The sequence below is a fragment of the Rhincodon typus genome, chromosome 1 (genome assembly GCF_021869965.1).
Source record: "Rhincodon typus isolate 14 chromosome 1, sRhiTyp1.1, whole genome shotgun sequence".
NCBI lineage: Eukaryota > Metazoa > Chordata > Chondrichthyes > Orectolobiformes > Rhincodontidae > Rhincodon > Rhincodon typus.
The window spans coordinates 85,803,606-85,816,489 of NC_063332.1; the positions used below are offsets into that span (position 1 = coordinate 85,803,606).

The 12,884-nt window shown below is 41.1% G+C and overlaps 1 protein-coding gene across 1 annotated transcript in view; it reads right to left on the reverse strand.

Annotated features, from left to right (window-relative positions):
* Nucleotides 1–7,955: 7,955 nt before the first annotated feature.
* LOC109936605 (protein NOXP20) overlaps nucleotides 7,956–12,884 on the reverse strand; it is a 39,454-nt gene continuing 34,525 nt past the window's right edge. Inside the window, exon 12 of the mRNA XM_048601103.1 lies at nucleotides 7,956–10,695. Coding sequence (XP_048457060.1) covers nucleotides 10,594–10,695 — 102 coding nt within the window. The 3' untranslated portion in view covers nucleotides 7,956–10,593. The remainder of the gene's footprint in view (nucleotides 10,696–12,884) is intronic.

Sequence of the window (12,884 nt, forward strand, 5' to 3'; positions counted from 1 at the left end):
ACCATGCACTTCCAAACAGTCTGCAATTTCATCCTTAATAATGGAATCTAAAATATTACGAATGACCAAGGTCAGGCTAACCAGCCTATAGTTTCCTGTCTTCTGCCTTGTTCCCTGCTTCAGCAGGGGTGTTACATTTTCCATTATCCAGTCCTCTGGGACCCTCCCCGACTCCAGTAATTCTTGAAAGCTCACCATCAATGCCTCCACAATCTCTTCAGATATCTTCTTCAGAGCCCTGGGTGTAGTCCATCTGGTCTGGGTGATTTATCCAACTTCAGACCTTTCAGCTTCCCCTGCACCTTCTCCTTAGCAATGGCCACTAAACCCACCTCTGCCCCCTGACTCTCTTGAAATTCTAGTATACTGCTGGTATCTTCCAGTGTGAAAACTGATGCAAATGAATTTCTCTGCCATTTCTTTGTTCCCCATTACAACTTCTCTAGCTGCGTTTTCCAGCAGTCCAAAGTCCTTTCTTGCCTCTCTTTACATTTTATGCATCTTAAAAATAAAACTTTTGCAATCTTCTTTTATATTACTAGCTGGCTTATTCTCTTATTTCATCATCTCCCTACTTATTTTTTTGTTTAGTTATCATTGGCTGGGTTTTAAAGGCTTCCCATTAATCTTCACCATGTTTTTTTTTGCTTTTATGGTCTCCATGACTTCCCCTGTCAGCCATGATTGCCTTGTCCTCCCCTTAGTATGTTTCTTCTTCCTTGTTATGAATTTCTGCTGTGCCTCCCAAATTACCCCCAGAAACTCCTACCATTGCCGTCTTCCCTGTTAACCTCCCCTTCCAATCAACGGTCCTCCCTCATGCCTTTGCATTTACTCTTACTCAATTGCAATACTGTTATATTAGACAACTTCCTTTTCTTGAGATCTGCTACCAATCTGATTGTCCAGCCACAAGCATATTGCGAAGTCCCTATGGTTACAGTGCCTTTCTTACATTCTTTTTCTATCTGCTGACTTATTTTCTACTCTAGATCATGACTATGGCTAGGAGGCTTGTACATAACTCTCATCAGAGTCTTTTTATACCACTTTCAATTCTCCTTTCATTCCCAAAGAAAGCAGATGGTATAAATGCCTGGTGTGAAAGTCAGAGTGGTATCCCGCTAGCTGCAGCTTGCTGGTTGCTTGCCCCCCAGCCTTCATCCAACTCTGTTGCCAATACAATGTTCAATTGAAAATCTTTCCAACCATTCTCTTCTACAGTACAAAAGGATACTGTGATACTATAATGAAGATCCAGGGCTGAACTTCTCATTGAAATTTCTTGCATTAACAAACGTACTGTACTGCAAGATCTAACTGACCCAGCTGGACATTTTGAACTATTGTCCTCTCTGTCAAGGAGATTCTAATAGAGTTATTTCAATAATGAATGTTGTAGCTAAGCATTTATTACACTTATTCATTGTAATAGATAAGAATAATAAAGATATTTACAAAATACAAATGCATTTATTTCCACATTCTAATATCAATATGCTTATTAGCTCCCACCTCACTATGTGCATCTCCTTTTTGCTATTGAAGCAGTGGTAAAGACACAAATATGAAGAAAACCAAGGCAAATGTAAGGACAATTGAACAATATATTTTTTTAAAATGCACTAAAGTTGATATTAAGAGAGAAAATATCTGTAAGAGTTGTGTGGAAAGCTTGTTGCTGTGTTGTATTTGGCTGCTCTCTGTAGGCTGGCATGGGTAGTGACTGAGATGAACAGGAATACTAAAATTATACAAAGTTAATCTGTGAGAAAACATGCTTTTTGTTTCATACCATGCCCTGAAAATCTGTACAAGTGATTTGTACAAAAACATGAAAAGAAATAGATAGATATATTTATCTTATTGAAAAATCATCATGGCAGCCGGGGAGAACGATGCAAATCAATGTAGGAATCATTCTTCACAACGCTTAGATGCAGGCAAGCACCAAGGATAACATATTGAAAAGACTAGACAATAACCACAAACCATTGAAAAATGCTGTTGTCCTTAATTTACAGAATAAAAATTGAAATAATTACTGGACTCTGCATTTTGTGCCAAAGTCCATAAATCATATATTTTCAAGTTGAAGTAATTAAATTCTCAATTAATTACATGCTACTGATGAGTTTTACAAATTAGCAGTTTGAACTATCTCATAGTTTTGGGTTAATAGCCATTTTAAATTAACATATTAGAAGTGTGTTTACATATGTTGTTGGGTGACCAACTGAGCCATTTAAGGCTGCTACCCCTAACAGCACTTTGCCAGCACTGGCAGGGCCTACTGCTCTCTGGAGAAATTGCCAAGTAAACCCTAGTGGCCTCCATTGGCTTCTCAGAGTTGGGGTCCTGCTTTGTGGCTGCTCCAGGGATTACTGAGTAGCCCCACAGCATTGGCACAAGAGGTGTTAATGGTGCAATATGAACAAGCTCGCCCCTCCGCAACCCAACTCATTTAACCAGAGTCTTCTAGGCCTTGGAGTACTCCATGTAATACATGTTTTTTCCTTTATTCATTCACAGGCTGAGGGCATCGCTAGCTAGGCAACATTTATTGCCCATTCCTAATTGCCCAGAGGGCAGTTAAGAGTCAACCACATTGCTGTAGTCACATGTAGACCAAACCAGGTAAGGATGGCAGTTTCCCCTCCCTAAAGGGCATTTGTGCACCAGATGGGTTTTTCCAACAATTGACAGTGGATTCATGGTCATCATTAGATTCTTAATTCCAGATATTTATTGAATTCAAATTCCACCTTCTGCCATGGTGGGATTCAAACCTGAGTCCCCAGAATGTTATCTGGGTCTCTGGATTTAACAGTCCAGTGATAATACCACTAGGTCATCACTTCCCCTCAACCCCAGTCTCCCGCCTTCTCCCTGTAACCTTTGATCGCCTCACTAATCAAGAACCTATCTATCTCGACCTTAATTACACTCAATGACTTGGTCTCCACAGCCCTTTGTAGCAATCAGTCCCACATATTCACCATGCTCTGGCCTGAAGAAATTCCTCTTTATCTCAGTTCTAAAATTCCTACTCTGAGCCTGCGCCCTTGGGTCTTAGTCTCTCCTACTAGTGGAAACATCTTCTCCATGTCCACTATATCCAGGCCTCTCAGTATTCTGTAAGTTTCAATGAGGTCCCTCCTTCATCCTTCTAAACTCCATTGAGTACAGACTCAGAGTCCTCAACTGCTCCTCATATGACAAGCCCTTTATCCCATGATTATCCTTGTAAATCTCTTCTGAACCCCCTCCAACACCAGCACTCCTTCCCTTAGATATGGGGCAAAAACTACTCACAATATTCCAAATGCAATCTGACCAGAGCCTTATACAGCCACAGCAGTACATCCCTTCTCTTGTATTGTAGCCCTCTTGAAATGAATGCCAACGTTGCATTTGCTTTTCTAACTGGCAACTTGAACCTGAATGTTAACCTGAAGATAATCCAGAACTAGAACTCCTAAGTCCTTTGTGGTTTGGTTTTCTGAAGCCTTTCCTTATTTAGAAAATTGTCTATGCCTTTATTCTTCCTACCATAGTGCATAGCCTCACACTTTCCCACTTGTATTCTGTCTACTTCTTCTTTGCTCAGCTTGTCCAAGTCTTACGCATCCTCCCCACTTTCTCAATACTACCTGTCCCTCCACCTATCTTTGTGTCATCTGCAAACTTAGGAACAGTACCCTCAGTTCCTTCATTGAGATCATTAATGTATAATGTGAACAGTTGTGGTCCCAACACTGACCCCTATGGAACTCCACAAGTCACCGGCTGCCATGAAAAAGACTCTTTATCCCCACTCTCTGCCTTCTGCCAGTCAGCCAATCCTCTATTCCATGCCAGTATTTTGCTCCTAACCCCATGGGCTCTTATCTTATTTAGCAGCTTCCTGTGTGGCACATTGTCAAAGGCCTTCTAGAAATCCAAATAGATCATGTCCACTAGCTCGTTACCTCCTCAAAGAATTCTATTGGAATTGTCGAGCATGACCTCCCCTTGTAGAAACTGTGCTGACTCGGCCCTATTTCACCATGCGCTTCCAAATACTCCACAATCACTTACGTAAAAATGGACTCTATAACCTTACAAACGACTGAGGTCAGGCAACCAGCCTATAGTTTCCAGTCTTCTGTCCCCCTCCCTTTTTAAACAGGGTTGTTACATTGGCCATTTTCCAGTCCTCTGGCACCCTTCCTGGCTCCAGTGATTCCTGAAAGATCACCATCGATACCTCTACAATCTCCTCAGCTATCTCCTTTGGAACCCTGGGGTGTAGTTCACCCGTTCCAGGTGAGTTTTGCATGGCAGACTCAGTGGCGTCCAGTGTTACTGATATCGAAGCTGCTGAGCTGCGAGCAGCTCCTGGTCAAAGCATTGGGAAGGGCAGGTTAAAGTCCTCAATTGGATGGTAGTCCTGGTGATGACCTAACAATGGGATACAGCATGGCTCCTACTTTCAATCCCAGCATTGAAACTTCTCAGGTTTTGAGAATATTTAGTGTGTGGCAATTTATAAGTTTTTGACGTCTTTCAACGCCATTAACTGCTATGATCCACTGATCTCCTTTTCATTCCTAACATCGATGGAAATTTTGTCATTATCTGTGCCTCTCTCCTCTGACTCCCTGTTTTAACTCCTTTCAATTAGATTTCAACTCCTTATACAGCATTATCCAAACTGAGACATTGTATTTATTTGCTCATGGATGTATGCATTGCTGTCTAGGGTGGGGAGGCGGTGGGTGGGGGGGATGTTGGATGAGCGCAGAATCAAGTACATTGCTATGGTTTGGAGTCACATTTAGGCCACACCAGGTAAGGACAGCAAATTTCCTTCCCTAAATGGCATTTGTGAAACAGATAAGTTTTTATGACAATCAGCAGTTGTTACATCATCACTATAGGCCTAGCTTGTTATTCCAGATAATTATTAAATTCAAATTTCACCATCTGCCATGATGGAATTTGATCCTTAGGACCTTAGTCTGATTATTAGCCCAGTGACATTACCATTGCATCTTAACTTTCTGTAACCATATTATATTTTCCCTTCTTTTTCTCCTCAAATTTTCTCCAGTCTTTGATATCATTAAATACACCATTGCCCTCCATTTTATAACTTGCCCTCATTTGATTTCACTCTTATCTATCAGACATAGAACATAGAACATAGAACATAGAACATTACAGCGCAGTACAGGCCCTTCGGCCCTCGATGTTGGACAGCATCCAATGCATCTCTTCCCACTCTTATAATGCAGCAAGTTCCATTTTTATCCTCCTCCACTTTATCATTTTCATATTGCTCCTCATCCACAGACATCAGTCAGTCTCCACACATGCATTGATGATACCAAGCCTCATCTTCCAATTTCTCATAACTTCTTATCGTCTGTACTAGCTGTTGTTTTTTGGTATCTGGTTTATAAGAACTTAAGCCTTGCTAGCATAGGATCAGGTATGACCGTAAAACATTTAGTTATTAGGCAGTTTTATTAAGAGTTAAGGCAAGACAATAGTCTGGGCGGCAATTTACAGAACATGAGCTATATATTTCACATGTTAAATGTGCATAGACAGAAGAGTGCATTTTTCCCAAAGTTTATGGATCCACAAGATCTTAAGATATAGGAGCAGAAATAGGCCATTCAGCCCATCAAGTTCACTCCCCCATTCAATGAGATCATAGCTGATTTGATAATTCTCAACTCCACTTTCTTGCCTTTTCCTCATAATCCTTGATACCCTTACTGTTAAAGAGCTGTTTACCTCAGCCTGTAGTAGACAACTCCACTGGTTCACTATCCACGGAGAGAAAAAGTTCCTCCTCATCACTGTTTTCTACACCATCCCCCAACCCTCCCACACCTGCCAAGGGAAATTTGCTACAGCTGAATTGCAGTTTTGCAGTTTCTGCAGCCTTGCTTGAGCTCAGATTTCACTGGTAAGGACTGCAATGGGTTTGTTGGTCCGTATAACAGCTTGCATGTCATTGTGGGCGGTGGCAAATTTCTGAGTACAGTTCAAATAGAGGAAGATAAACACATGACTTCCCAGTTGACAGAGTCAAGGACTTTTGGTGGATTGCCCTCAACATACAAACTCTGCACCCTTGCCATTGATTCCAACCCTTGTCCTGCTCTGCATCAAGGCCAGTTACATTGTTTACAACTTCAATGTTCTATGTCACCATGAGCTCAGACTGCAGCTCCACGTCCTCTTCTTTTTGAGTGTTTTCTGAATTCCACCTCCATAATGTAATTTGCCATAATTCCTACCACACTCCAAACGCAGTTGAAATTTTTATCATGCCCTTGTGATATCCAGACTTGATTATTCCGATGCCCTTCTAGTCGGCTATTCATCATCCTTAATGAACCTCGTCCTTGCCAATCACCAAGTCTTCAATGTATCCAATTTAAAACTCTCATCATTGTGTTTAAATTCATCATGACCTTTAGTAATTTCTTCCCTGTGTAACTTCACCTACTTCTCATTCATTAACTTCACATCTTTGATTAAGTTTTAATGTTCCTCTTTGCTCAGCATCTTTTATTCCTCAGGAAACTTTAATGTGTTATAAGTGCTACAAAATGACAAAATTTAACAAAATGACAAAATTTATTTTGTCTGGGTGAAAATATCAATGTTTTCCATCCCTGGATGTCTTAAGAGTCAGATACTTTGAATGGGCCTGAAGTGACATACAGTTCATGATCATGTTTTTCTGGTGCAAATCTTTTTAAATTAACTTTAATTATTTATACTGGTAGGAACATGACACTAAGCTGAAAGGTTCTGGTATAGTAAAATAACCACTAGGTTAAGGCATCATACCGTAACTTCCCCCCCTCAGTGGTCGAGAACGCCCTCAACCGTGTCTCCCACATCTCCTGCAACTCATCCCTCACATCCCGTCCACCCAATAAGAACCAAAAAAGAATCCCTCTCGTCCTCACGTACCACCCCACCAACCTCCGGATCCAACGCATCATCCTCCGACACTTCCGCCATCTGCAATCCGACCCCACCACCAAAGACATCTTTCCCTCCCCACCCTTACCTGCTTTCCAGAGGGACCATTCTCTCCGTGACTCCCTTGTCCGCTCCACACTCCCCTCCAGCCCCACCACACCCGGCACTTTTCCCTGCAACCGCAGGAAGTGCTACACCTGCCCCCATACCTCCTCCCTCACCCCCATCCCAGGCCCCAAGAAGACTTTCCACATCAAGCAGATGTTCACCTGCACATCTGCCAATGTGGTATACTGCATCCGCTGTACCCGGTGTGGCCTCCTCTACATCGGGGAAACCAAGCGGAGGCTCGGGGACCGCTTTGCAGAACACCTACGCTCGGTTCGCAATAAACAACTGCACCTCCCAGTCGCGAACCATTTCAACTCCCCCTCCCATTCCTCAGACGACATGTCCATCCTGGGCCTCCTGCAGTGCCACAACGATGCCACCCGAAGGTTGCATAACAGCAACTCATATTCCGCTTGGGAACCCTGCAGCCCAATGGTATCAATGTGGATTTCACAAGCTTCAAAATCTCCCCTCCCCCTACCGCATCCCAAAACCAGTCCAGCTCGTCCCCGCCTCCCTAACCTGTTCTTCCTCCCACCTCAAGCCACACCCCTATCTCCTACCTACTAACCTCATCCCGCCCCCTTGACCTGTCCGTCCTCCCTGGACTGACCTATCCCCTCCCTAACTCCCCACCTACACTCACCCTTACTGGCTCCATCCCCGCCTCTTCGACCTGTTTGTTTCCTCTCCACCTATCCTCTTCTCTATCCATCTTCTATCCGCCTCCCACTCTCTCCCTATTTATTTCAGAACCCCCTTCCCCTCCCCCCTTTTCTGATGAAGGGTCTAGGCCCGAAACGTCAGCCTTTCTGCTCCTATGATGCTGCTTGGCCTGCTGTGTTCATCCAGTTCTGCACCTTGTTGTCTCGGATTCTCCAGCATCTGCAATTCCTACTATCTCTGGAGACAATTAGACTCCTTGAACATGATTTCACGTGCACTGGCTGACCTCACTGCTTTAGCCAAATAGCCATTCATCATCTGTGAGCCTTTTATTAGCAAATGATGACCAGTTTTTCAATCACTGCGTGATTATCTTCTCGTCAAAGATCAACATCTCCATCAGGAGTTACTGAATAACAAGTGGAAGAAGCAGCCTGGAATACTGAGGCCAACACTAGTACCTCTAAGAGACCAGAAACTGAAGGTGGGACTTTTCACTGTTAGATTCAGTGATACCACCTTTAGTATCTGAACCATTAATAAAAACAAGCATTGCACTTAATTGGTTACTAATATCATCAGAAAGAGGAACTTGAAGTTACAAGTGTTTCCTGAACTTCTTTTACAAATATTATGCTTTTCAATACTGTTGCTCCCAGGTGTTGTGTTTAGATTACCCTCCATTTTTGTGAATAAGCCAGCCAATACAGAGACAACATTATCAAAGTGAGATGAACACAAACTTCTGGCAAGGAATTAGGGAAATAAATATGGGCCGTAACAAGGTCAGCCCAGTTTTCTCTTTAGTTTTATGGTTGTTGTGCATCTCATAGAAGAATTAGATATGTGCCTGCCTCTCCTGTTTCACCAAACAGAAGCCAAGTGCAGGTCTTTTGTGCCCATGATGTTAGATCCAAATGATTATCGATTTTATTTTTATATAAGCAAAGAAAATGTCGACGTAAGTGTATTTATTTACTGTAGTAAACTACAGGAATTGTGTTTTTTATTCATTTAATACAAGTCAAAATTTCATTAAAATGTGTAGGATTTTCCTGTAGGTTGTTGAATCCTGCCCTCAGTTCAAATAAGGGTCAGAAGCCTGTGCGGTATGGGAAACAATCACTCAGCATGACTTTCCTATGGAGCAACTGATAATGGTCAGGAGGCAGGTTCACTTTCCAATAAAGTGTGGCTGGCACGTTCTTGAAGTTGGAGTCCTAGATAAGGCCCTCCAGCTGGAAAGCAGCAGCAGTAGGATGCTGTGGCATTAAAGTGAAAGTGAGGATGCCCCACATGCAGGGGTTCTAGTTAAAATGTTTTTTAAACATTAAATAAAAAATGGTCCTTGCAGCTGGGTCACTGCTGGGAGTGGGGTAGGAAGGAAGCCTACTGAAGTTGTGGTCTGCAATTGCTGCTGTGCCCTAGCAAGCAGAAGAATTCTTGACATCATGTCTGCCTGCAGCACTGAAAACCATTCCCCATCACCTACAGAAAATGTAGGCCAAATGAAAAATCTCAATCAACTTTTTTCAATCGGCCACCAACCAGTTTAATTGGCCATCAAGCACATGCTGGCGAGAATACCTGTTGCCCTCACTATCCTGCTCTGGGAAAATGTCCAGGGGCAGGATGAAGCAGGGGCACACCAACTACGGCACTATTTTTAATGGTGGTCAATCTCTGCTTCCAGCTTAGTGGGAGCTATAAGTTCAGCTTCAGATCTTCACTCATTTCTCATTGTTTAATTTCCCAAATTACTTTACGTAAATTAAAACATGACACAAAACTCATCTAAATCTCGAGAAAACTGTAATTTGGATTCCAAGAAGGGGAATATTCTAGTATATAATGCATGGTTAAAGGAAAAAAAAATTAGAAATATATGATTGAATTTCCAAAGAGATTGACAACTTCACTGGTGATAAGCAGAGATCTTGGAGAAATTGCCACTTTTCCAGAAAACTCTAAGATTCTGTTGGTCTCTCATTGAGGTTACAACAGGAGTTTAGGACAGCTCTGTGGAAGTTCAGTCCTTATGTATTTAACCAACATGCATTTAGTTTATTTTTGTTCATTTCAGGTTAGTGTAGGTTATATCAATGATATTTTAATAATGGCTATTCAGCACAATTTTTTAGAAAGACATTTAAAATATACAGTAACATTTAACCTTCGCACATTATTCACTGAATGCATCTAAAGCATTGTAGTGATTCCCTACTATCTTATAAATAATTCTTGTTTCCCATCTTGAATCAAATCATTATTTCCTTGCAACACTAAAGATGAAATTATTGAAATGATGTATAAATATTACTGATGATGTTTGTCTAGTGTTTAATGGTATAAAATAGAAAAGTGCATCGTCGGTCTCAAGTGAGTTAAAGCTAAATTCTTGTATCAATGGTGTAATTTAAATATTATCACAAATAGTATTTTTCATTTTGGATAAACCGTAATTTGAAATTGAAAAATTTTCCAAATACTGTAAAAGTTAATGCTCTCAGATGTCTCAAACACTGGAGTTAAATTTGATATATGTATTATTTGTGATCATTGCTATTCAAAGAGTATGGTACACCATAGAACACTACTCATTTCACTGTATTATCTTAGATCTTTCAAGAATTAAGGCAATTGGTGTTATAATTATGCTTACAAAAGTAACAGAAATTCTACTAATATTTCTTTACTACAATCTTAGTGTAAACCCTTTAGAGCAGAATGAGGTTCCTGCCAACTTTGCAACAGGCTGCCCAAAATTCTGCAGTTCAAAATCTAGTGTTAATAAATGCAAAGATAGTCACACGGTTTCCTAGTTTATTCGTCCACTTTGTTGGTGTTGGACTGCAGGTGGCAGATTTGAAGAATTGGAAGCAGTAATTGAAATGCACCTTGAATGTAGGTAGTACTGTTAGAGCCCTGTAAAGATAAATGCCACGCAAATTAGTTCCTTTAATTGTTAACAATTTTTTAGTACACATAGACAGGAGTTCATATTCTTCATAATCAAATCCAATAAGAAATTCTTCCTGCTTTCCAACCAACTGGCTCACTTTCAAAAGGGACTGACACAGATTGGAATTCTCCAAGCAGATAGTGTGACTCTCAAACAGATAAATTATACTAGGTGTTTGTACAGACCTTTTCAGCAGCGATTAAATGAATGGCAAATAGTGAATCATCATATCATAAAATATCTCGTAAAATCTAGCCCACAGTGTTACAAAGCTTACAGCAACGGTTCAGGGAGCAGCATACATTACGAGCTAATGGTAGCATCTTAGGACTGAATGTATTTCTAATTCATTAAATAAAGGTAATGAGGCCTTGGCTTAACTGTACAACAGAAGATATAATATGATCACAGCTTGCACTTTAAGAAAATAAAAACAGAAAACTGTCAACGATGGAAATCTGAAATAAAGAGATAAAATGCCAGGCATATATAAAAGTGTATAAAGAAAAGGTCAGCTACAATGTTTCTGTCACATAGCCATCATTAGAACTGAAAGTTGGAAGTTAAGTATGTCTTTTTCATAAGACTGGAAAAAAAATGTTGACAGAAGAGGCTGTCAACAAATGCATCAATCACAGCAGGGGAAGTTGCCCTGTATTTTGAGAAAATATTTTCTTAATACTGTACAATGAACTTAAACAAATGGCAAGAGCATACATAGTGGCTCAGGAAGGGAACTGTAGACAGGAAGCTATCTTCCACAAATGCACTACTGTCAAACAGCTTTACCTCTCCATCACCTCATTCAATCTTGCATGAACTATAATCTCCTCCAGCTAAATGCTGAGATGACTGAAGTTATTAACTTTGATCCCCACCACAAATTTTGCACCTTTGTAAAGTATCGATTCCCCTAATTTTCCAGAAATGATCAGGACTGTTTACAACATAAGGGCTGGAATCTTTGTGGGGTCAGAATGATTCTAGAGACCTTTAAAAATGGCTGGCAGGGACCAATTCCAGTATTCCCATCCCATTCCCCGCATCTTCAATGCTTCCTGGTACAGGATAAAGATGCAAGTAGCAAGCCCACATGCTGCATTTCAAACCTAGCTGGCTCTATTGCTGGGTAAGTTCTCCTAGACTTTATTTTCATCCATTTGAGTCAGCTTCACCGTGATTAGATGCTCATAGATCCTCAGAGAAGTGGGGAGCCATATCCTGAATTTAGGAACCTTTGGAAAGGCAATCTTAAAAGGTCTTACCCATGCACCCTCCAATACAACTTGGTGCCAACTTATGTGCTTCACCCATGCTCATAGTCCTTGGTACCTTCTAAGGCAACACTCGAACCTCCATGCCCATTCACCCAATTTGTACCAGGTATAGAACATGAGGACTGGTGGAAGAACTCAATAAGCATTCAAGGTCTCATAATTCATGCTCAGTTGAAAGTTGACTCAAAAATATCAATTCAGCAGTGGATTCTGTTTTGACAATTGGAAAGAACCATTGACTTTGCTTGATTAACATCAAATTATATGATTTTTTGTGTTTTTTGGCAATAATTCAGTTTACTTGCACAAAATTAAGAGGTAAAGTGTTTGAAGCCTCTATTATTGAGACTTTAATGGTCTGATTGACACTTTTATAGAGTTATAGGAACAGCAGTTTTTTTTCCAAATAAGATTTATGAATGTGTGATAACAAGGTGTAGAGCTGGATGAACACAGCAGGCCAAGCAGCATTAGAGGAGAAGGAAAGCTGACGTTTCGGGTCTACACCCTTCTTCAGAAATGGGGGAGGGGAAGGGGATTCTGAAATTAATAGGGAGAGAGGGGGAGGTGGATAGAAGATGGATAAAGGAGAAGATAGGTGGAGAGGAGACAGACAAAGAGGTGGGGGTGGAGCCAGTAAAGGCGAGTGTAGGTGGGGAGTTAGGGAGGGGATAGGTCAGTCCAGGGAGGATGGACAGGTCAAGGAGGCGGGATGAGGCTAGTAGGTAGATGGGGGTGGGGCTTGAGGTGGGAGGAGGGGATAGGTGGCAGGAAGGACAGGTTCAACAGAAGATATAATATGATCACAGCTTGCACTTTAAGAAAATAAAAACAGAAAACTGTCAACGATGGAAATCTGAAATAAAGAGATAAAA